The 25,890-nt window shown below is 34.8% G+C and overlaps 1 protein-coding gene across 2 annotated transcripts in view; it reads right to left on the bottom strand.

Moving 5' to 3' along the window:
- The window catches only part of LOC135217565 (diuretic hormone receptor-like), a 275,442-nt gene that overhangs the window by 63,039 nt on the left and 186,513 nt on the right, over positions 1–25,890 (bottom strand). The window contains exons 3-4 of one of the 2 annotated variants that reach the window (XM_064253532.1): positions 22,625–22,823; positions 15,954–16,047 (exon numbers count right to left, since the gene is read on the bottom strand). In XM_064253532.1, the coding sequence (XP_064109602.1) occupies positions 15,954–16,047; positions 22,625–22,823 (293 nt within the window). Of the gene's footprint in view, positions 1–15,953; positions 16,048–22,624; positions 22,824–25,890 lie in introns of those variants that run through there. The other variant, XM_064253531.1, reaches the window with a different exon arrangement.

The following is a 25,890-nucleotide window of genomic DNA, read 5'->3' on the forward strand; positions in this document are numbered from 1 at the left end:
GCGGTACACAGGTTGGTACGATGATGCAAATCAAGGTCTTTAGACCTTGATGCAAATAGGTCAAGTCAAGATAAACTGCATGAACGCGTAAGCTGTAGCAAAGTGCGTTAGCGCGTGGTCTATGAAACCACTCATTCGTGAGATCGATTCCTGTTATAGATGAAGAAGGTCTCTTCGTTTACTCCCGGGTGAGTGAAAGGCAAGAAGTGATATTCGTATACATAAAAAAGCATGCGGAAGTCGAGAAATTAACGCGGTTTTATATGCATACATATATATATGTGTGTGTGGGTTTGTTTATGCATATGTAAATGTAGTATGTATGTATTTATGGTTCTAATTTTTGTTTCGACTAATATACATCGGCTTGAGTCTAGAGCCGGTGTGTATTAGTTGCAATATGGTTTTTTTTATAGTTTTTTTTATGTTCCTTGTTAAGAACAGTTAAGGTGTTAGGTTAAAGACGGTAGAAATGCACATACACACACACAAATATATATATATATATATATATATATATATATATATATATATATATATATATATATATACACACAATTGGCAAGCTTTTGATCGTACTCCATAAAATTGTAATGCTCTTGGAATGGCTTTTTCTAGTCAATATCTAAGTACGGATACAGAGAACGAGATAAGAGCATAAAGATCTGCGGTTTCTTGCATAGTGCATCGTATAAAAATTCATAAAGGGTGTTTTTTTTTTTTTACTTGATCACGACGTAAACTAAAACGCTGATAAGCTTAATAACTTCAAGTTTGCGAAGAAAGTTTCACCATCATCCCCAAATAAATTAAAACTTTACTGAAAAGTAACATTTTAATATTTTTCAAACCGACCAATCTCCTCCCGCAAAAATTTCTCCCGATATTTGTGTACTTTTTACAACTAATGATAGAAAAATAAAAATGAAAAATCCTATGGGATCGCAAAACTTAACTTCTATCATTAATGAACTCAAAACTTTATGTTAAAAACAGATTGTAGCGCCAACTTAGGAGCCGTATTTGAAAATGCATAATTTATACTTATTTATTACCTAACAGAAATACATAGCCGAACTTGTACATTTCTCATTTTGCTGTTTCTACACCGATAAGCATTTATTTATTTATTTATTTATTTATTTTCTACCAATCATCATCGTGTTCGTGATCGCCTCCAACACCAGGGGACGCAAAGGGCATCGTAAAATTCCGCTGCTCGTGTCTTTTCTGTGATATATCTACCACAAATCTCCTCTCATCTGCATCCTTTCTTAAAATTCTCATCCAAGTAGATCCGAGTCTTTTGATTCTTCCAGTGCCCACAGGAGCCCAGCTGATACTATGACGGAGTATACTTAAAGCTTTATCTTTAAATCGATAAATTTCTTTTATTTATAGTTTCATTGTCATACTCTGATGTCTGTATAGCAATACAAATCCTGCAAGACTTATGTATAATCTTATTTTAGTGTGGAGTTTCAGTTTATTTCTAAATGTTTGATTTATCTAGTATAATCTTTCTCTAGATTCCAGCTCGAGAGAATCGATGATGGAAGCACATTGTTCCAAAATATGAAAGATTCAAACATATCAATACTTTTTCCCATCTAGTATTATTTCATCCAATAGTGCATACCCAGTCGTTATACCATTGTTCTTCCTTGATTTATTTGGAGTCCCATCTTTCTAGATAAATGAAACATTCCATTAAGCAAGCTTTGTAAAGTTTGTGGTGTTTCGCTGTATAAAACAACATCTCATCCGCATAATTTGCCTAAAACTGCATTACCTGCAGATTTTGCATAGTCCACAAGATGTTCCTTATGTGCACAGTATCTAAAGTAACAGTGACAAGTCGACAATATTTTTGTGAATTTCCCAAAATATAATTGACAACGAATGTCAAGCCTTGAGCCAGCCCTTTGAAAGCAAATTAAATTAACTCAGTGGTCTGCCTCAACTTCGGTCTCTAGAGTATTTAGTAAGTTCTACTTTGCGTTCATCATCCTTACATTTACCTTAATATTCTGTCAAATGTATAATGCATCCCAGGTCTTATACGGAATCTAAGTCATCCGTATTGTTACCCCACATCCCAGTACTTTTCATGCTGTTCGATATATAGTTTTATATTAAACCACCCTCACTGAATCTATGGTCCTCATCACATAAGATTTCTAGAACGAAGTCTGTGTTTCCACAAGCATTTGTAGAAGCCTCTTAATGTTCACCATCAAAACGCTTCACTGTACCAAACGTAGATATATGAGCTCTTTTCAGTTGTAGTGTGGCAATGGCAATTTAGTGATCACTGTGAGGCATTTGGTTCTCTTTATCTCCTAACATTCTCAATTTCCTTTGTTATCTATAGTGATAGCTTCGTAATTTGTTTGGTTTCTAGGGCTGCCATTTGGAGATGTCCGAATGTATTCATTGATGTCTGATGGAGAAAAAGAGAGAGAAAAAAAAAAAAAAAAAAAAAAGTACCTCCAAATATGAAAATTTTCGGAGTCCAAAGACTAAGTAATTGCGCCGTATTTGGACTCCAAAAATTTTCATAATTGGAGGTACTCCTTTTTTTTTTTTTAATGAATACATTCGGACATCTCCAAATGGCAGCCCTAGAAACCAAACAAATTACGAAGCTAATGGTCGTTGAGGATTACGTCTTACCAACCTTTGCATTTTTAGGACCAACAACAATTTTCACATCTCATTAGGTGTTTGATGAATAATAGTCTATTTAAATTTCATCTTTAATTTCTTCGGAGGTCGCTCGTTACTGCATACGCGTTTTGATACTGACACTACTGTTTTAATTTAAATCTGGCAACCATTGATTCACTGCCCACTTTTCTTATTCATAGGAGGATTTTGTTTTATATTTGAAATAATTTACAGATCGGCCGCCGTTTCCCAAGAATAATTGTAGGACTGTATGTTTTCGTTTCAATACATTTTGGATACAGTATAGTTTCGCTGTAGTGTATTTAATATGTGGCATCATGAGCATTTTAAGGCTACCCTCTATGATACATTTGTTGTGTAAATTCATTATAAATTTTGTTAGCAAATAATGTATTTCTGTCGTAGACGACTACGTCGTTTTTACTCTAGTATTTAAGATTAAACGAATTTGTCATTCTCTAGCAAACGTCAAAGACAGAATAAGTGGCATTTTGCATCAGCGACAGCAAAGAACTCGTGGAGGCAACTTTGACTCTCTCTCTCTCTCTCTCTCTCTCTCTCTCTCTCTCTCTCTCTCTCTCTCTCTCTCTCTCTCTCTCTCGGGCCGTTGGATATTTTATCCCGCATGTTTACCGTGCACCTTATAACCCTCCTCCCCTTGGGTAACCTATCCCGCTAGGCAAACAGAAAAAGGAGAGGCAATATATTACATTTTTAAGGTCGGTTTACAGTATTCCACTGCAATTATCCCTAACATTTATGGCTTGTCACAATTAACGCAGCGGTAAATGTAAAGCAAATAAATGATATAGATTTATTTCACATAGGTATGAATCACCGAGGTATTATTTTGCTTAAATTACCATGAAATGTAAAAATAGGTAACTCACGATAATGCCACCTGTCTTCATATTTAAGAGAATATTTACTTTTAGGAAAATTTAGTAGATATTCCTGTCTTCGACAGAATATTTATACACACTTCTGCCTTAAGAAAATGTCAATGGCAGGTAAATCATTTGATGAACAGAAATCGTATTGCTACAGTGCACTAGAGTATTGGCAAATTTTTGAAAACAGTTCAGTGGCATTTTTTCGTGATCTTAATATTGTGTAATTGGGTTGTGCATCGTTCCGTACTTATGAAGTGTCTGCAACTATGAATTATCGAGGAGGCCAGCAGCCCCCTTGGATTATCTAATTACCTCAGATTGAAGTCTTTATTCAGTGGCATTATAAATCAAGACAGCTAAAAAAATTGGGTGACTTTAGCTTATGCTACGACCGATTTGAAATGCTCTGCTTATCTAATGTGTCCACATTTGTGCCGCCTTTCGATAGGAGAACCCTTAGTTCTTTAATAGCCTCCCACAGTTTTGTGGCGCACTACCAAGGAAGCTTAGAGGTTGTACATCTTGCCCCAAGGTAACCTAGAATTATGTGCTAAAGGACGCAGCGTCATTCTGTCGTTTGATTGAAGCTTAACAACCAGTTTATTCTCATACCTAGGCGCCATGATATGAGACGTAGATATGCATATAATTGTTTTACTGCATTGCATATTTAAGAGGACAATGGGAGTGACATATGACAGTGAAATCGACTAGTGGATTCATAACCTTGATGAAAAGGCAGTTTTTAAAATGCTTCCCATAAATAGCCATTAAGGTATTCAAACTATAGTATTGTTCTTTTCATTCTCTGTTCTACGTCTTTCCTTGAGAAATTGATACGTAGTAATAAAATGTTTCCCTTTTTATGCCATGTGTTCATCTAAGTAACGTTAAAAGGTATAAATGTCTAATTCGAACAAGAAGACAAAACAATTCCCTTTTCATGTACTATCGAGAACCTTTCTCTACGCTTCATTGCATATTATTATCCTATTTTCCCCAGCGAGCAGAATATTTCTTGACATTAAAAGCCATTCTAGCTATCATAACTTCTTTGGGTTTCATACCAAGAAAGTGTGTGAATGTTTCCTGCCCATTCTCTGTATTTACAGAGACTCTTTCATTGGTAATATAATAAACAGTTTTCCAGTATGACTATTAAACCCATTTTTCTTGGGACCTCTTGAAAGGCTTCATCTTACCCTTAGAGTAAAATACATTCTTAGCCTTAGAGTAAAATACATTCTTAGCCTTAGAGTAAAATACATTCATAGCCCTAGAGTAAAATACATTCTTAGCCTTAGAGTAAAATACATTCCCTGGTGCTGTCGAAATTATCTCGTCGTTTTAGCCTATAACCGTTTTTTATCATTAATTTTTTAAGTGTAATGTGAGTCATCTTACTTGTAACTAGGTAGTTTGCAAACTTTAAAAACTGAAGATTAAAAAATCCGTTTAAAGGAATGCCTCTCTCCACCCTTTGATTACTTAGTTTATTTTGACATTCAGTAAAAGAGCTCACATTGATATGAATTTTTGGCATAGTATTTGATACGAGAAGGAAGTATGGAAAAATAAGAAAACAATTAAAAGTGGCTAAAGGGATAGTCTAGGTGATGAAATAGTAAAGAGAGTTTTTAATGGTTTGGTCTTGTGTAGAGATGGAAGATGGCAGGTAGGTGAACAGGTGCAGAAATCGAAAATTTTGGAGAGGAAAACTCAGTAAGGTCTGGGTAGATGGGTGAAGAAGTATTGGAAAGGAATGGTCATTATATAAAGAAGTGCGGGAGTGTGCATAATGAAGAGCGAATGGCACAGGCTTTGAGGGGCATTCGACTAATATATATATATATATATATATGTAAGTGTTTACATAATACAAAAAATATGGAATGGTTATCTCATATATATAAAAGTCCTAAAAACTAAAGATGTCAACCAGATATTGATTGCAGGAATGTGATCAGACTAGAGACGCTAAAGATGACGTAATACAATAAGTATGTAGGCTAAAGTTGACATGCCGTCATCTGTGGTCATTCATTTGTTTTGAAACAGTCCAAGCTCCCTGCTTGAGACAACTACCGCCTACGTGATCTGTAGCGTGTCTCATTCGATTGTGTGTTCGTATGAAACTATGTCATTGTATGTATGTTCATATGTTCGAACTACTGTCTGTTCCTTCATAACTTGTAACAGAGATGGTAGACAGGGAGAACAGAGTTAGCTATCGTTATTAGAAGACCTGTACCTCTTTACCTAAGCTTTATCATGTAGAGGAATAGGATTAGCCATCATCATTGGCAGAAGCGATCAAGCTATCGTCATAGAAGACTTGGTACAATCATATCTGATCTTCAGCATGTAAAACTTCAAGAATATATCTATTTTATACTTAGTGTTTTCTACAAGAACCTCACCGAACCATGAGTTTAACACATCGTCGTAAAGATAATACCGACTTCGTAAGTGATCTACAAAACCCCAGACACTCCTCCATTGAAGATGGAAGTGCAATACCAACCGACTTAGCGTAAGTTTATCGCTAGTCTAACATTACCTCATAGGGCGCCTTATCATACAAGGCACAGCCCTAATATTTGGTGGCCAGCGGACCAGAAGAACTCTACAACGTCCTACGAAGAAAAACCAGAATAATAAATCATGTATCATAAGAAGTCAACGACGACGGTGGAAAAAGCAGCAGAGTTCTTCAAGGCAAACATAGTAATTCATCGTTAGTGAGCGACTTCAGAAAACAATCAAGAACTCTCACGACGACGAAAGCAACAGATTCTTCAAGCAACTTAGTATCATTGTTTAGTGAATAACTTCAAGAAACAAACCGACGTGTCTTTTTCTACGACAACGCATGCTTCGTCTCTCATTAGAATCATTCAAGAAAACATCGTTAGTGAGCGTTTCCGGCACTGCAAGAAACAAACCGAACGCGTCTGCAGCATCGGATCTTTCAAGGGCTCGAATCATCGAAACAACGCGCACGGGGGAAACTGAAACCAAACCAGGTCATCCGCTAAATAGAGAAGGAGGACCAAGGCCGTGTGTCGTTATCGGAACACCGTGACTTCCCACAAAAGCAAGCTAAGTAAAATTTTTTTATTCATTTGGAGTAACTTTGAGTGTTTCCTTTGCAGATCGAATTTCGTTATTCCTGTGGCTGAAGTTACGAGACATTCTTAATCTTACTTTTTTACAGAAATTATCTACATCATTGAGATTTCGCTACTGCGAGTTTTTTTATCTTTGAGTGTCTGTTTCCAGAAGTTCTACTGAATATCATAATCATATACTATGTTAATTTTATCATTTTGGGTGATTATTAATCCCTTACGTAACAAATCATATTAAACAGTGAATATGCGTTTACGCAGTGGACGTCTGTATTTATACAGATGCATGGATAGGGTCGTTAAGCACCGTAGTGATTAGAAAACACACAAAAACAAGTGGAACACCCGTACAAATCTAGATAAATTAGAGGTAACACTATTTCGGGTCATGACAATAAATGCTCCTTTGCAAAGTCCCGATCGCAGTTTTAGCCTTGAGTTTTTGAGTATTATAAAATATCGAACCTCAATGACTCAACTCAACTTTAAAAATATGGCTGGATTGCAAGGAATAACATGTCTGTAAAAAACTTTCATCAGGCTAAATGCGCTGACCAGGATCCCTCACTATTTCAAATTTTAGCAAAGAATGAAGTACAAACAGTTAATATTGTATGCAGTAGTGATAACTTGTCTTATTAGTAATCGCTCAGTTCCTAATAGTTCGTCATTCATTGCTTTATACGTACCAGCAACATAATGCTAAAAACACACAATACGTTGCCGATGGTAATAAAGAGAAGGATCCCAATTATTACAAAAAGAAATAGAAACAGTAGCCCGTCAGAATCAAACAAGCAAACTCGGTGACTGGGTCACCTAGTCAAGCGGTCAAGGTCAGTCAAAAAACTGCCGAAGTGTTCAAAGCAAAGCAAATTCCACACAATAAGCGACTCTAGCAGAGTGGGGAAAAAGCGATGTTGGATCATACATCCCAAATACCTTTTTAAAATTAAAAAGGAATTTCCCTATGCATCACACGACCGTATAAAGTAATCAGAGCAGGTTTTCGTTTTTTTGTTTTTTTTTTAATACATAAGTTATTATAAGTAGTGGTGGATTAAGCCCGACTGTACGCGCCGTAAAAATTAGAATATCTTGATTTATTTCATTAGTACACGTATTATCCTGTATTTACGGACTCACCGTCTGTTGTTCGAACTTCCCTAATGAGAAGTCCGGATAAGCGAGCGCTTACAGATACCTCTATAGTTATAAAAACATTGATCTGTATCTAGAGTAATTGTAAGATCCTCTAGGGGTATACAAAATATTATCTTACATCCTGCAAAATAAGGCGTGTTTATCAAAGGGAAATCCTATAAACCTTCAAACATATTAAAATCCGTTTGAACAAAAATGAGACAGTTAATCAAATAATAACTTATATAAAGGAACTATACATTTGTCTATAAATCGTAACATTGTTCAAATGACCCAACAGAATTCTCCCCACAACCGCAGTCGCACTTTGCACGCAAAATCTCGAGAAGCATGCACCCTCGAAAGTCTTAGTGCGTGTAAAAAGACTTTGCTGGGAAATGAAATTTTAATCCTTCCCGACACTCTGAAATATAACGATTTCCGCGAACAAAGCCCTAAAAGTATACATATCGTGGATACGGAAGTTATAAATATCGCATTTTTTATTGTTGTTGACTAATTTTTAATCACGCCCAACCAGTCGTGGATGAATCTCTCTGATAATCTATCTAAAGTAATATCCGTAAACTAAAGCAGAGGTGATTCAGCAGAAATTTTTTTATCTTTTACCTGAATACAGGAAGTTTCTCCACTGGCGAGTGATCTCTGGAAAAAAACGGATGTAACTTAACACAAAACACGGTTTAAGGAACAAACATAAAGCTATTCACGTACCTTCGTATAGATCTCAATGAAATTTCAAAATAGAGATAAATGACGAAGTTGAAAAATGTTAGTAATAGGAGTCATTAGGAAATCAAATAAGCCCATATAATTTTTCCCTCAAATGTCATGTCATAAAAGATCGGACTTGGCGTATCTGCGTAGATTCTGTCGCTTAAACAAGGAAACGACTCCCGATAGTTTCCAGTGCGATGTACCGACGATATCTTATCTCTGTTAGGTTAGAATAAATTTTTCACCAACTTGGACTTACTTAAATGCTTTTACCAGATACCATTACCTAAGTGATTGTACCTCATACACCGTTTTCAGCACACTCAGGGGACATTATCAATTTTTACGTATGCCTCCGGCTTACGTTGCGCCCCAATTACAATATAGTGTTTGGAAACTTTTAGGGGATACCCTACATGCTTATATGGTTGGTCTTATAATCTTTTCTAAATACCTTAGAAGTACATTCACATAAACTAGAGCTAGTGCTACAGAGACAAAGACAAATAATCTCAGAGTAAAATATCTAAATGTGAGTTTTTAAAAACCGAACATGTTTATCTAGGTTTTATGTGTCTAGTCAAGGTCTTAAAAGTAGTCCATGGTAAGGTGTCGGCTATTCATAACTTTCCGGTACTTATTAACGTAAAAGGGGGGGATACAGCACTTTTGCGCTGTAGTGGGTATTACAATCGTATGTAAAATATGTAACTCTTCAATCATGACAGCTCCTTTAACAGATCTTACGAAGAAGAGCGTAGATTTATTATGGTCTAAAAAGCATCAACAGGCGTTTCTTCGATATCTTAAAAGCGGAAAATGCAGCTTACCTAACTTAAAAATCCCTGATTTAAATAAGGAATTTTTTTTTATTGCAACAGACGCCTCAGACCAAGGGGTAAGAGGGATACTACTTCAGTAATATGATAAACAGTTCTTTCCTATAGCTTTTTTATTCACGTAAACTAAAGCCCTCTGAAAGTAAATATGCAGTAATAGGCAAGGAAGGGCTAGGTATCTTTAACACTAGTACATTTTAAGTTCATAATCTATGGCTATCCTGATAAAGTCCTTACTGAACATGAGTCCTTTACCGAGTTTTTCAAAGGCTTTAATCACAGTCCAAAAGGAACTCGGTGACAAATGATCATTCAGGTTATTGGAGCCAAGATAAGATATCTACCTGGAAAGCAAATATCATAGCTGACGCATTATCCCGCAATCCCGCACCATACAGCAAAGAACCATTAATTGGACTAAAAGATATAGAAAACACTCCGGCCATATTGTTTTAAAACCGTATCTAAACAAGAAAATTCCTTAACCCAAGAGATCGCGAGCATTGAATATCTGGGTCGGAGAGCGCAGAACTGTTACAAACTGAACAAAGCAAGTGTCAACAGCGATAAGCAAAACAATAAACACCAAACAATAAACACTTCGAAACGGAAACAGGGTCAGCGGCTAAGCAAACCAATAAACACTTCGAGCAGAAACCCTAAAGCAAAAATATATTTAAAGTATGTGTAATCAGAATAATGTAATCAAATGTAAAATTATATGTAGGTCCGTGACGAGGAAAACCCGAAGAACACAGCAGATGACTAACGACCAGGTAGTAGTAATAATCTCTCTCATACCAATCGTCATAAACTGGTTGCATTCCGTCATCCAGGGTTCCCTCCTTTTTCTTTTTTTCAGAGAAAGCCAAATCACTGTTTTCTGGCCTACAATGCTTACAGATATAAAAAGCACATAACTGATTGTAACACGTGTCATGAAAACAAGGGACACACTAAGACACCTGTCAGTTTAGGGGCCTATCCTGTGCCAAATCAATCCTTGAAAGAATATACTTAGAATTATTAACAGAGTTACGAGTCTGACAGAGGGAATAAACACTTCTTAGTGTTAATAGTTCCTTGACACGTTATATAGAATTAATAGCACTAAAAACAAACACCGCAATTGAGTGCGTTAGGAATATTTATGAGTGCTAAATCAGTAAACATGGAATTCAACACATGATAATCTGACTCGGGTGGTGTAAATCAATAATAATCTCCTTAACACGTTGTGTGAATTCCTTTCCATTAAGAAAACCAATATATATTTTATCACCCAGAGTCACTCGGTTGGTAGAATAACGGATAATTAAATAGGAAGTGTCAATGTCTTACGAGTTACAACTCGTGATGTTGGATCCGAACTGGATTTTATAGCGGTTCTCGCGGTTTTAAATACATTTATCATTTATATCTGTATCTATAGAATTGATGCCGCAAGTAGCCTTATACGGTACGCCGCTAGAACACTTTTCCACATATTCAAGCCAACCATTAATTTATCAAATATATATAAAAAATATATAAATAAATAAATATAAAAAAATAAGAAATAAATATGGATACAAGTGGAGTCAATATAATACACTCCGTAAGAAGTCGGAAGGGTTACAAATTATAATAAAAAAGGAATCACGATAAAATCAATAAGCAAAACGTAACCATAGATAATTAAATATCCAAATATATATGCGTAAAGATTTGAACTCTAACTTAACGCTTTAGTAATGACAAATAAGCTTAAAGTTCAAACACATATCCAAAATCTACTGACATATTGTCTGTCCCGGTGATTTATAATTCGTAGTCAATGAAAAAAAAAAATTAAATAAATAAATAAATAAATAAAATAAATAAAATAAAATAAAATAAAAGAGATTTTAAAGTCAGGAAGTCTAGAAGTGAAAATGTTATCTATGAATAATCCTATATGAATCTTATACAGGGCTAATATATATAGAATTTGTATGGAAACCTTTTTCATGTAGTTTGAATAAGGAATATTTAATTTAACATAATTACAATTATGCAGATTTCCAACATGAAACTAATATATTGTTTCAATTTGGTACTGTTTTTTTTTTCAGACATTCTTCTCATGTGGGTCGAGTATTAAAAAACAAAAAATTTATCCTAAAGTCGTATCTCTTACAGCAAGTAACGTAACTCTTAGCTGGCTGAGAGCAATCTCCTGCCAAGTGACGACGTCATCATTGCCGTATCAGCATTTGTTCCTTTTAACCTCAATAATCTGCTTACACAGGCTTCATCTGTGTGTCGTCTCTGCTTGCAAAAGCAGATTGACTGGAGAAAGGAATGCTTAGCCCGAACTTCTCATGGGCAAGGCAGACGTTAGGTACAGGTGTCTATCGGTGTGCGCAATGCAACTTGCAATCATTTTAAAATTAATGAACAAAATAAGCAAATAGAATTTCTATAACAACAAAATGAATAAATTTTTTTCTGAACCTCATAGACATTTAGAAGTATCAAGATAATGTATATATGAAATATTTACTTGCAACATTAGCCTATTACAACTTCAAGTAAAACATTCATGGGAAATGTCACATTTTCTTGAAAAACCCAAAGTTTATAGAAATTAGTTACATAGTGGGTTTTTCGTTGCATCTCCTACCTATTAATAATGTTTTAAAAGTTAACCTCAGAGGATGCGCACGAGAAAATTGAATATGAAACTTTTGTTAGGGCACATAGAATCATGATTAATCTTCTCTTTGACTTTTATGTTGCCTGGCAATCTTACAATTAGCTCCGTTTTCCACTTCTTTGTCTAGTAACTTACTACAGTAATATCGAATTTTCTTTGAGATTCGTAATGATATCTATTTATTTTTTATAATTATGGATATTTTTACGAGTCATCATAGACCTGGATAGGTTCACTCATTGTTAATGCCATGGATAAAAAGTTTGTACAGCGGACTCTTCTGAATTCCAAAATATCAGCGAATTCATGTGGGTTAAGTCTGGTCTAAATGGCTCTCTCCCCTCCCCTGTATTTGGATGTCGTCTGAATTTACTTTGCCCTTGTGACAAGTATAATTTCACTTGCAGGCTGATTAATGGAACCGGTTACAGTATCCTGCAGTACGAGAGTTTTCACATAGCAACTTCAAAAAAATCGTTCGTCGCTGCGGATGACTACAGTCAAGTAACAACCGCCTACAATGTGAAGGAATTCATGGACTCCTTCGACCGACACCGTATCTCGTCGTTAATCTCGTTTTAATGCGGAACGCTCCGGCGGCTGTCGGAATCGACTACAAAAAGGGACATACTTCCGACAATTACGACCCGAAGGATATTCAACTCTACTTTGCTGGCGAAGGACTCGTGCTGGGATGATCTATTCATCGCGAACGTAATCGTGTAGCTTAGGATGCAGAGAATAAGTGTGAGCGCAAAATGGAACGTTGGACCCGCCCAGGCAAATTTTCCCCTTGTTTTAACCATTGAAAAAGGCCGTTTCAGTGGCTATAGGTGGTTGTCTGGAACTGTGTAATGGACGAAAAGTGGTTCGAAAGCTAGTTAAATGTGAAGTAGTATAACCTCGGTCATGTATCCTATATATATAAATGATCATAAAAACTAACAGAATCGAAATATTTTTTGGCGTGTACGCACTAGGAATCTATATATAATTGATCATAAATAACAGAGTCGAAATATATCTTTGCGTGTACGCAATAGGAATCTCTTATATAAATGATCATAAATAACAGAATCTAAATATATCTTTGCGTGTACGCAATAGGAATCTATTTAAAGTGCACATATATTAATCATAATTATATGAATCCATATACATATGTATAACAAATCAGGTAGCCTATAATCAATCTGTTACCTTTTATCTTACCAATATCTGCAGTTATTTATGAGTTAGTATATGAATTACTAATCAGATATATAACATTTAGCATAAAAATCAACGAATCAATAAGCATAAACATTAATGATTTTATCAATTCATATATGATATTTTTTATCAGTTAAAATATGATTTTTATCATGTTAATCTTCATTCTATGCAATTGTCAGAGTACATTAGTATTTTCTGTAGCATATGTATCTTAATGAAATGAAGTGAAAAACTGTATCATTATATATATCATGTGATCACTATTATTTACCAATATCATTGTTTTATATTTTATTACTTGAATCAATTCATGTACACCATGAATTTTTATTTCTATTTACTATATATATATATATATATATATATATATATATATATATATATATATATATATATATATTCACATAGTGTCTGTATCACACTCCTATAAGTCAAATGCAAGTCAAGTTTGAGTAATATTCAGTAGTTGGTTTTGGTAGCTGACCGAGCTAATGTAAGTGTTTACATAATAAAAATATGGAATGTTAGTCCATATATATAAAAGTCTAAAACTAAAGAGGTCAACCAGATTGCTTGCAGGAATGTGATCAGACTAGAGACGCTAAAGATGACGTATACAATAAGTATGTAGGCTAAGTTGACATGCCGTCATCTGTGGTCATTCATTTGTTTTGAAACAGTCCAAGCTCCCTGCTTGAGACAACTACCGCCTACGTGATCTGTAGCGTGTCTCATTTGATTGTGTGTTCGTATGAAACTATGTCATTGTATGTATGTTCATATGTTCGAACTACTGTCTGTTCCTTCATAACTTGTAACAGAGATGGTAGACAGGGAGAACAGAGTTAGCTATCGTTATTAGAAGACCTGTACCTCTTTACCTAAGCTTTATCATGTAGAGGAATAGGATTAGCCATCATCATTGGCAGAAGCGATCAAGCTATCGTCATAGAAGACTTGTACAATCATATCTGATCTTCAGCATGTAAAACTTCAAGAATATATCTATTTTTATACTTAGTGTTTTCTACAAGAACCTCACCGAACCATGAGTTTAACACATCGTCGTAAAGATAATACCGACTTCGTAAGTGATCTACAAAACCCCAGACACTCCATTGAAGATGGAAGTGCAATACCAACCGACTTAGCGTAAGTTTATCGCTAGTCTAACATTACCTCATAGGGCGCCTTATCATACAAGGCACAGCCCTAATATAATATATATATATATATATATATATATATATATATATATATATATATATATATATAGAGAGAGAGAGAGAGAGAGAGAGAGAGAGAGAGAGAGAGAGAACCTTGATCATAATGTAACATTATTTATACCTCATCCTAGATACGAAATTGGTAAGGGAGAAAGGTTTTAGAATACTCTTACGTAAGATAGTATAGGACACTAAAATGCTGCAGGGATATAAAAAGAATGACTGTAGTTTATCTAGGTATAGGAGATGGTAGTAGGATACTGATGGAGATGGGGGAAGAAATTTATTAATAATATCCGCGAGGTTAGGCATAACAGAGAAATTATTACAGAAATGCAAATGACGACAAAATAAGGATGAGGGGTTAAGCCTTAAGGTTCAGAAGAAAGGGCTAGTTAGAGGGAGAAATTTTCTAAATGGAGAAAACTTCAGCCGCTTTGAGCTTAAATTACTCTTTGGAAGTAAAAGAGCAAAATAAATACGTATGGTGAAGAAGTAAGGGGGTGTTATAGATTGCAGATTATAACAAATGCACATAAATATTACGATGGATATAATTGGTGTATGAAAGTAATGACAAAGACAAAATATCAGAAACCATATGAAAAGTTCGGATCTTAACGCTTTGCAAAATAAAATTTAAAATCTTTCTCGACAGTAATAAATCAACAAAGGAGAATTCAGTTCGAGCTCAGTGGCCCGAGTGATCTGAAGAGCCGTTGTATTATGAGGATTTTGATGGATGGGGAAGTGATGTGGGAGTTCAAGTGATAATAATCCCTTATGTTGTTAAGGAAAGTAGATATGAGAGTGATAGATCGATTTTTAGACCTTTGAAAGTGCGTCTAAAGAGTGGATAAATATTTGGGACTGATTAATGCATTTGTGAGACTTAGTGATACCCTCTGTAATAATACCCTCTGTAATAATAATGATATCGTAGCTGTTGACAAGATATGCGATAGATTAGAAACAGTAGACCAAGTAATCCCACGCAGCAGATTGGGTTACAAAAGTGCGCTACTTCCAGATTTATCAGACAAGTTTTGCATGACAGGGCACAAATCTAGGACTAATAGGAACATATATATATATATATATATATATATATATATATATATATATATATATATATATATATGTGTGTGTGTGTGTGTGTGTGTGTGTGTGTGTGTGTGTGTATTTGAGAGAAAGATAAAGATTCTCAGCGAGACCGTATTTCACCCGTATATGGATTGCCTCCGAGATGGACCGAATTGCAGCCACGTACCGACTTTATCTGTGAACTAGTAAACAGACAGCGGAGCCAGTGATGGAAGAGCAATATTTTCGTATTATAAACTAATTCATATTGATGATCATGTACTCAGTAAATTTATAAAAATAGAGGAAATTCTTACCTGTATGGTAGCATAGAGGATCCAGAACATCGAATGTAGAAGATAGGTAAATAGTAGGTTGGTGTGTATAGTATTTCTTAAGCACCTCAGGTCTCTGTAAAGAAAAGGAAGCAAAACTTTGTTAAAGTAAATAGAATGATGAAAAGAATTAACTTTTATACTTGGCTTGTTTTCATGTGTGATCTAACATCTTAGTTATACATATGCTGATAATTATGTTCCAATTTCCGTGAATATTCGACCAATTATGTGCGGTAGGAAAAAAAAAATCTAATTTAGATTTTTCGGGGAAAGCAAACTTACTGTGAAAAAGGTATCCGTGCATTTGTATAGTCTGATCATGTGTGTGTGTCTGTGTTTGGGTAATACACAATCTATGGGTAATGAATTTTACGTGTAATTACTTCAATTAAAAAAAAAAATGCTGTGCATGATGATGTACATTTTATAAGTATAGGCAGTTATTGTGGATTACTGCAAGTTCCTATGTCAGACCCTTTATCCCGGTGTTTTTGTTTTTTCGGAATAACTTTTTTTTGTCTGGGCATTTGACAAAGATATAACCTAGCCATATTATACTTTACATCCCTACCTAATTTTCGGCAGCATTCTTTATTACTCATATTAGAAAAAAGTATATCCATAAGAGTAAAATAAAGCAGCCGAAGCCAGTGGCGGAACACTGTGATGAATGAGTACAAAGTTATATGTGACGCAAACATATGACGTACCGACTCCTTCCACAAGGTGGTGACGACAAACAGCTTTCTCTGAAATTCTGAATGAATATTCGTACCTTGACAAGGCTTCAAGAATGGCGGCTATGAAAAGTCATTGTCTCCGTGGTTGCAGGACAGCTTTTGTGATTCGACTTGCAAATTTGTTTAGAAGTGAGGAGGCCTGTGGCAAATCCTACGTAAGTTTGAACAGGTAAATGAATAATAGGGCCCTTTCTTTGGGTAAGGATCCAAGGCTACTACTACTACCACCACCACCACTACTAAAAAGTGTAAACAAGGAGTATTGTTGTATTTCATTGTTGCCAGAATTTTTCACGAATAGCTACTTATCCATCTCGGAGGATGGAAGTTGAAGACGTCATAAGTTACGTCATTATACCGTCGAAAGACATTCCTCTGAGTTTGCTGGCGATGTCTACAAGAAGTCGGTATTACTCTTATAATTACCAGAATTATGCAACTTTCGTAATACAGAATACAGTAAAAAATTAGGTAGAGATGTAAGATACCCTGTGACAAAGTGTCATCTTTGTCAGGTACGTTGATACAATTTTATTCCGGAAAAACACGGACACTGGTTGTGAATCTCATAGTGGCAGTTATTTTGCTTGAATATGCACACTGATAACTTATTTATAAATATATCGAAAGTGTCTGTGGCATGAAAAATAGAAAATAATCCTCTTAGTAATGAATGGAGGATTTTTAGTTTAGAGATTTTATTACGTTTATATTAGGTTTCCTCCCATCAAAGTCCTCACTTTTTCATATACGTACATACCCTTCCACTGCTCGTACTCTCACAAGCTTCCGTTTAATATCCAATGAGTTCCTGTCAAAGGCGATATCAATAAGCTTCTCCTAATCCCTTTGAAGCCAAGTGAAGCTATATGCGGACTAGGGTTATAACGCTCAGACTTATGCTCACATGTAAACACCCTTGTTTTGTTGTTGTGTGTTTCTGCTCAGGCTATCCAATTTTCTTGAAGATGATTAAGCTTCGAAGCTAGGGTTATAATGGGCTCCTTACAAGGAAAGTATGTACTTCATGTTTAAGCACAATTTGACCTAAGTGATTAACAAACATATTGTACCTCATTTCCTTCAAGACTTGCGAGCTTTTCTGGTCGCTTTATATCTAAGACCAGGATTGGTGAGAACTTATTTCAAATAATTCATCCCTTTTAGAAATGGAAAATAATGCTATGAGAAATCCGCTTTCACGTGGAAACCTTAAGAAAATTAATTTGACGCACACACATTTCGAAGTCCAGTGGGGCTCGGTTCTGCAATAGCAATTTGCAGTGGATATCACGACCAATATAGGTTTGGGAATACATGGGATATTACGCCATCGAATACGTTTGTCTCTGTCAAACGCATATATTGAGACTGCCTCAGGTCCTGGTCCCTTGAGAAATCCAAGCATACCCGTCCAAGTAAGAGCTGTGCACCTTTGCCTTTATTTTGTTGACGTGGTTCCCAACTGCTTTGCATTTGTTGTAATGTTTCAGTATTTTTTTTTTTACTTCTGTCTATTTATGATTTTATTTGCATTCCGTTTAGCAATGCTGTTTTTATCATGGCTCTGTTCTTGCCTTTTGTATAGAAACATTCAGCTATGTGGAAGACGGCTCGGCATGTTGTTGATCTTTTTTTGGTTTATGCCATATAACCGTGTGACTAATAATCGTTGACTACTTTGAATAGAAGTACTAATAATCATGTGATTGACTGTTTTGAATACAACTAATAATAACACTAGTTGTGTTTATTTCTATTGTGTTTATAAATGTGTTTACGAATTACGAAAAGTTGAGTTTTAATGGAAAAAGGAATCTAGAGAACATGATTTCGTGCTCAGGCCAGATGGTAGTTTCTTTTCTAACATTAGGATATCGCCAGGTAAATAATGTTTTCTAGTGCTTTGAGTACTGTTACTAAAAGTTTTGAATTCAAGTTGTAAACTAGGTGAGCTTGCATTTGGTCATACCACACACACACACACACACACACACACATATATATATATTTATATATATATATATATATATCTATATATATATATATATATACTATGTGTTTGCGTATTTATAGTAGATAGATTATATTGTGCCTTTTTGTGTCTGTTGTTCCCTGTTTTTGTTTTCCCCTTTAGCTTAAGAATGACCAAAGTAGGCTATTTGAAAATGTTTCAAGATTTTATTGTAGCCTAGATGTTGGGAATAGATTTCCTAAACGCTCGTGTAAATAGATTTCCAGTCCTCCCTCTCTTTCTCTCATGTATATATATATATATATATATATATATTATATATATATATATATATATATATATATATATATTGAAACACTCCCACAAAATGTTAAGGGTTCTGTCAGTTTTTCTTAACATACTCTTACCTGATATACTAAGCAACATATGCCATTATATTTCTTACACTCACATCATATCACTCTTTTTGCACTCCTTTAGAATCTTCCCCTCAACAGGCATAACCTTTCAACCATCACTTAGTTATTCACTTAAAATTTTCCACCATGCTATATGATATCGTACTTTTAATCCCATTAACTATTGGTCTCTTTCCAATTATTCAAACTCTTGAATGCCCTTCTTATATTCGTCATTCGTCATTAGCTCTGCCTCTTTTGTGACTCTTGCGTCATTAGCCCTGCCTCTTTTCTGTCTTGCATTCTCAACAGGTCTTCAAATTACTTTTCAATTCATCAAGGATTTCATTCACCTTATTCACTATTGAGACATATTTGTATTTTAGCCTCTGCATCTACTTCTTTATGTATGTATGTATATATGTACGTATGTATGTACATGAAAGAGAGGGAGAGAGAGAGAAAGAGCTTTGGATTTTAGGACCCTAACATTGGTTAGAATAAATAATTAGCCTTACATTTCCAAAATTTCAATTATTCAAAAATATTGGCCAGTCATTTTTCGCTTTGTGAGTAAAGCCCGCCACTAACGTTCAGTTATGTCTGCGCACTTATAGCTGCACAGTTAGACTTGTGTATTTATAACTGAACGTTAGTGTGGGCAACATGCACAGTTTTTCTGGCCTGCGCAGGCGGCCTGGGTAAATAGCTCATCTCAATCGATGAACCTCAGGCCAAACGGCTGCGCATGCGCATTGCAACGTTAATGTGGTGGAGGCAACTTTTGTGACTCAGTTCGTTGCCCGTCCGTGGACAGGGAACATCTACTAATTAAGAACATTGAGTTGGGTTTTATTAAATTGAAATGTTTACACCTAGATTGATGATATATAGGATTGACTTGTTTTTAATAATTGATACTGAAGTCAGAATAATATATATTTAAAATTTTGCTATTTTTCCACGGGGGAAATAGTAGTGTATACCTAATGAAGGCTGAAAGTGGCAGCATCACTCCTGAATGTCTTGTAGATTTCATCGAAACCTTCTAAATGAATGAGACTTTGCTTGGGCAGGTATAATGCAAAGGCTATCGTAACAGACTAAGCCTATGTATGTTTATTCGTGGTTATAAATCATAATGCAAGTCAGTTTTCCAATGGGAATAAATATTTATTATGACAAAATAATGTAAAACAAGAATAAGCCTATATGCGTCTAGTATTCATGATTTTGCACAATGTATGTAATTCGTTTTTAAAATGAGAACAAAATAATATTCTACTTTCTGACGAAACAAAATCAAACAATATTGGACTTTGTATGTTTTTCATTGTTTACCTCTCACGGAAGTTCGCTTTGAAATGAAATTAGACTATAATCAACATACTAATGAAACACAGGAAGACAACAGTAAACTAGGATTTTATTCATTGCAACACGTCATAGGAAAGTCAATTTTTAAACGAAAACAAATCAGTATTAACACTTTTAATGAAATAGAGGAAATATTAGACCAACAGTTATCAACATTGAAAAAAGCAAACGATTACGAACTTATTATCCTAACATAGAACTCTTCCTTCATTCATAAAATATGCAATAAACATTATGAAATTACTTGGGGCCAAATTTTAACTGAACAAATTCACATGGGAGTATTTATTTCGTTTTTATCAACCACTTTTTCACTGGACATCTTGCTTGACATTTATGATATCAGCCAGTCAATTACAGCCAGAGCATCGTGTGTTGAAGTCATGGCTGTTACGGAGGACTGAGGAAACGGCCTGCATCGTTTGTGGCGAAGATTTGCCTGCACAGTCCGACTGCGCAGTTATAACTGTCCAGGCATAACTGAACGTTAGTGGCGGGCTTAAGCCTACAAACAACTTGTTCTTGTTGTTCTTGTTGGAGGGTAGGAAAGGTCTATGGACGAGCCTAAAAGGGTCTGAAAAATTCGTTTCACGTTGAGTTAAAGATACAGGAATTTTGGGATAGGATATTTATGATTTATTTATTAGAATGAAAATGTAAAGAATAAATAATGAACATGTTAAGCAGTACAGAGAATTATTTCTAATATAGCGTATTAGTTTTAATTTTTGGTGGTGAAACAAGGCTCTAATTTGACCATAGATTTTAGCATGTTGTGATTTATGTGGTGTACTGAATTTAGGCTGTTTCTGTAACTTAGAATATATTAACGTTTAATTTGTGTCCTATTTATTGGACCCTTGTTGTTAGTATGAGTAGTACTAAGTATGAGTATTAATTACGAAGAACACTTCATTTTAGTTAGGAATATTATGTTTACAACTTTTGAGCGAGGGGAAAAAATCTTGCACGCTGGAGGTCGGATCACGCCTTGTGAAAGTGAAGAGCCTTTTATTTCAGTTTCATGGGAGATAGAAAACGGGGAATGATATAACGATGGGCGTGATAAGTAGTTATAGGTAATTTGGCAGAAATTTAGGCAAAGGCAATGGAAGTTATTGTTGGTGTCTTGATGTCTGTGGTAATATGCAGAAGTGTAAGACTGAGTTGGTCCCATGGTTGTCAGAATAGATTTGGCACTATACTCTGTGTTTTTTCATCTGTCCATTCGCCTGTGGTGTTTGCGTATGGTAACACTGCGTCCCGGGCTTTAGATAGTTACATTTAGCTTACATTCAACAATAATAATAATATCCTATTTCGAATATTAACGGTGTAATTCGCATACAGTAATTTATTAGAACACTTTTCAGTTACAAATGCACAGCCAGATATCTTTTTTTTTTTTACCTAAAACTTACACATAGCGGAACTATTTAAAGCACGGGACGCAGTGTTACCATGCGATAACACCACAGGCGGATGGACAGATGGAAAAAAACAGAGTATAGTTACTACGTCAAGGCAAAGTTATAAAATGCACCCTGCAACCAAAGATTGTTGGCTATGTCATGTCGCGTAGATAGAAATGATTCTGAGTATATTATGGGATTAAAGATAAATTATTATCAGTTTTTCCAAAATTATACAGTAATTAATCAAAACTACATGTAAACAGAATCGGTTTGCTATGAAAATCACTTAACTTCTGTTTGCATTTAAACATTCATGTCTATTTGCTATTAAACTCACTTTTTCACGATGGTAAATTATCAACCCTCTTACTGCCCATGTCACAGACATACATATATATAACTTGATAGGAATTATGTTACATATGGTCAGTGAAAGAATGAGTATTCACAATCAAAAGCAGACTCTTTAAGAATAAATAACATAGGAGGCTAAATCGACATCACACGAATGGGTAATCTACAAAAAGGCAGTTACGCGAAGGGCTGAAAAAAGGTTAATTGCTCTTTATAATCCATTTATTAGAAATGTTATGAGAACGCAAGTGGAAGTAACTACCAGCCCAGAATCTCACAGCACTATGCGTCCAAAATAGATTCTTCAGATTAATACAGTGTAATGTATCAATTAATGAAGTTACTTTGATGACAATAGGTTGAAAGACAGAAGTCTCTTCCGAAAACTTACTTGAAAGAAATAAATATCCATACGGCTAGTGTAACGGCGACCAGGCTAAGTGAATTGCCAAAGTAAAATATCGTACTCTTGGCCCAGACAGTGGAGTCTGTGTTTTCGGACGTGTTGGTCACTGCGTTCAAGCAAAAATTGTAGAAGGCCCTCGTTGACCAAGTGCCGTTTGGGTGGCAGTACAGTGTCGCATTGTTCTCTGCATGAAGAAGAAAAACAATTATTAATTAAGGTGGTCTTGATGTACTCGGTTCGAAAATGGAGCCGTCTGAAAAGTAAAATATATTTGTTAGTAAAGGATCATAGAAATTGGGTGATTATCCGGTTTGGAAACTTACATCTACTTTTACTCGTGTCTAACTAACGGGTGAAATCCTGATTTACAGGCAAATATTGCCAAAAGAGGAAAGAACCTTCATCTTTATATGTAACCTGTTCCCTTACAAATAAAAGAAAATGATGTAAATGGGAGCTTTCAACCACGTATCAAGTAATTCCAACTGAAAGTAATTTATGATGATTATAATTGTGGGCATACATTATTTAATGACATTGTACACTTACGGAAACAGCATTCATTTTATTTGTCCATTAAAATTTCAAGAGTCATTAACTTGAAACGTAGTAAATCTGAGTCTGTATTCAACACAGTTCATAAATAATCTATTTTGTAGGCAGGAAAAATAAATGTCCAGCAGCTTTTTGCAGTTACTACTTCAAATTGCACCTCTATCTTTCTGAACAGCTTTAAGGGAGACTGACGTTCGTAAAAGAAATGTTTGAGAGAAACAAAGTGACTTTAGCCAGAGAAAAATCGTCATTCATAATAGTATTCGTCTAAATGTTACGGGGAAATAATACTATTGATCCAAAAGAAAAAAAATACTCTTCGTCAAAATGTAACAAAAAAATGATTTATTGTTATTTACTATCTCATTCTAGTACCATTCAAATTTATTGGACTCATACCGCTCCCAAAGAACTCTTAAGGTTTTTAGTGGGGTTTATCTTTGATCCAAAGAGCTTAACTATGGGCTCTTCATTCTTTGTTTATCATCCAAATGACTACTGGCCATAGCCAGTAGTTTAGTAAACATCACTGATATTCTTGAGAGGATATTAGCGTTTTGGATTTTCAGTCACATCATGGGAGGAATTTTGTTGATAAATATATTTTCCAGAAAGTAGTTTTGTGCTTTTACCTTAATGGCAAAAGTCAATTAACGTTGAAGGGGCAAAGTTACAAGCAGTACAATATTTTAGTACTCCATTTCTTGTGTCTAAAACTGTCAGGTATGGAGGCGGAGGAATCAAAGTTTTCTGCTCGTTCACTTATGCAAAATGTTAGTACTTTCAGTCTCGCCATCTTTCCAACGTTCCAGAATCTCGGCACCCTCTTAAAGAGGCAAATCATTTAGCATTCCGAAAAAGTTATTAAGGAGAATTGTATAACTACTAATTCAATATCGTTGGCGCCGAGTTATGATTTTGTAAAACTTACATGACTTAAAGCAATGATTGATAAATATGTGTAAAGTGATTGCCGAATTACTAGAAACAAAAAACAGATCTGAAACAAAAACAAGATTGTGTATTATGAATTACTTTCAGGATATTATAGTCACTATGAGCTAGAATTGTAGAGATTATTACCGATATGTTATCATGATCATTAATTTAAAGGGGGTTCTGTGAAGGATTTCGTACTGGTATCTGTCAAGACATATTGAGGAACGATTTCTAGAATCGCTTCTAGGTGTTAATGTTAGCTTAAGAGGTAAGAATATTGTTAGAAACTTTCACAATATGAAAAGATAATATTAGATGCTTTAAAACCTACTCGTTATCGTTTCACGACAGGTAACAAACACGTTCATGGACATGATTATATTTGATAAGATACTCTTTACAATTTTTTATTAACATATTCATTATGTAACTGAAAACTAATATCGATTCATTAACAAAAATATTATTTCTCTGGAATAAAAGTTTTTTTTTTGTTTTTTGGCCGGACAGGATTAAATTCCGTAAAAAATTATTTTTTAAGTATAATGATCATTGTATTCAATAGGTACATACATCGGCACTTTTTAATAAAAGAACCTTGTGTTGATCGGTTCATGTCCCCGTTATTAAAACCGTATTTTCTGTATAACTGCTGTGTTAAGTCATGCATAGGCAATATCATCACTTTCATGGCATAAAGCTAGCAGATATATATGAATAGCAAATCTCAGTTTTGGCGATTGGAAACACGGAAGAAAGTAACAATATTAAAAAATAGTGATAAGAAAGCAGAAAATTATAAGAAAAATTAGTGGTTATTTCACTTGCCCATGTCTCTTTTGATGTCAAGAATTAAGAACAAAGAACTAAAATGCCGCCCTCAAAATTCTGGCTGCCTCAGACAATGCTGGGTCAGAGGCATAATATATATATAATATATATATATATATATATATATATATTATATATATATATATATATATATATGTATATATATATATATATACATACATACACATATATGGGCGCGTGCGCTTGTATATTATTTTCCCCATTTATTTATTACAATTAACGAATAGCACGTACTATTGCGCATGCGTGGACGAAATTTGTCTTGAAACTACTCAAGTCAGACTGGTTCAACCGTCAATGACGTTGAGGTATGGATATGAAATTGATGACTATTAAATTGGGGTTTCAGTACTTCAAACTACTTTACTCGATGGTGATGCAGTGCCCTCATTCTGTCACACGGATACTTAACTTATAATGTACTTGAAAATTGTACAAATTATTTGGATGACGAGAGGCACTCAATTCAGCAATCAAAGAAACGATTCTTTAACGTATTTGCACAAGATGAATCCATGGGAATTAAGTGACTCTTAAATGTCAAGAAACTCACTTTCATATGGGTGGGTTCAGGTGATTTGTGTGTGTTTACATATATATATATATATATATATATATATATATATATATATATATATATTATATATATATACATATATATATATAATATATATATATATATATATATATATAATGAATGCTATATTTAACATCGACTTTATGCGAGCAAGCGCCTGGACGTAGAACTCAAGAACAGGAAGAATTTGATGACCAAAGAAAATAATACCTGGAATCACAAGAAAATCTTCACTAAGAGAAGGATAGAAGAAAAACGTGATAATTATTATAATCGAATTTGTGGGATTTGGGTGTAAGCATTTGTTTTCAACTACGCACATGTATGT

This window comes from Macrobrachium nipponense, chromosome 7 (assembly GCF_015104395.2).
Source record: "Macrobrachium nipponense isolate FS-2020 chromosome 7, ASM1510439v2, whole genome shotgun sequence".
Taxonomy (NCBI): domain Eukaryota; kingdom Metazoa; phylum Arthropoda; class Malacostraca; order Decapoda; family Palaemonidae; genus Macrobrachium; species Macrobrachium nipponense.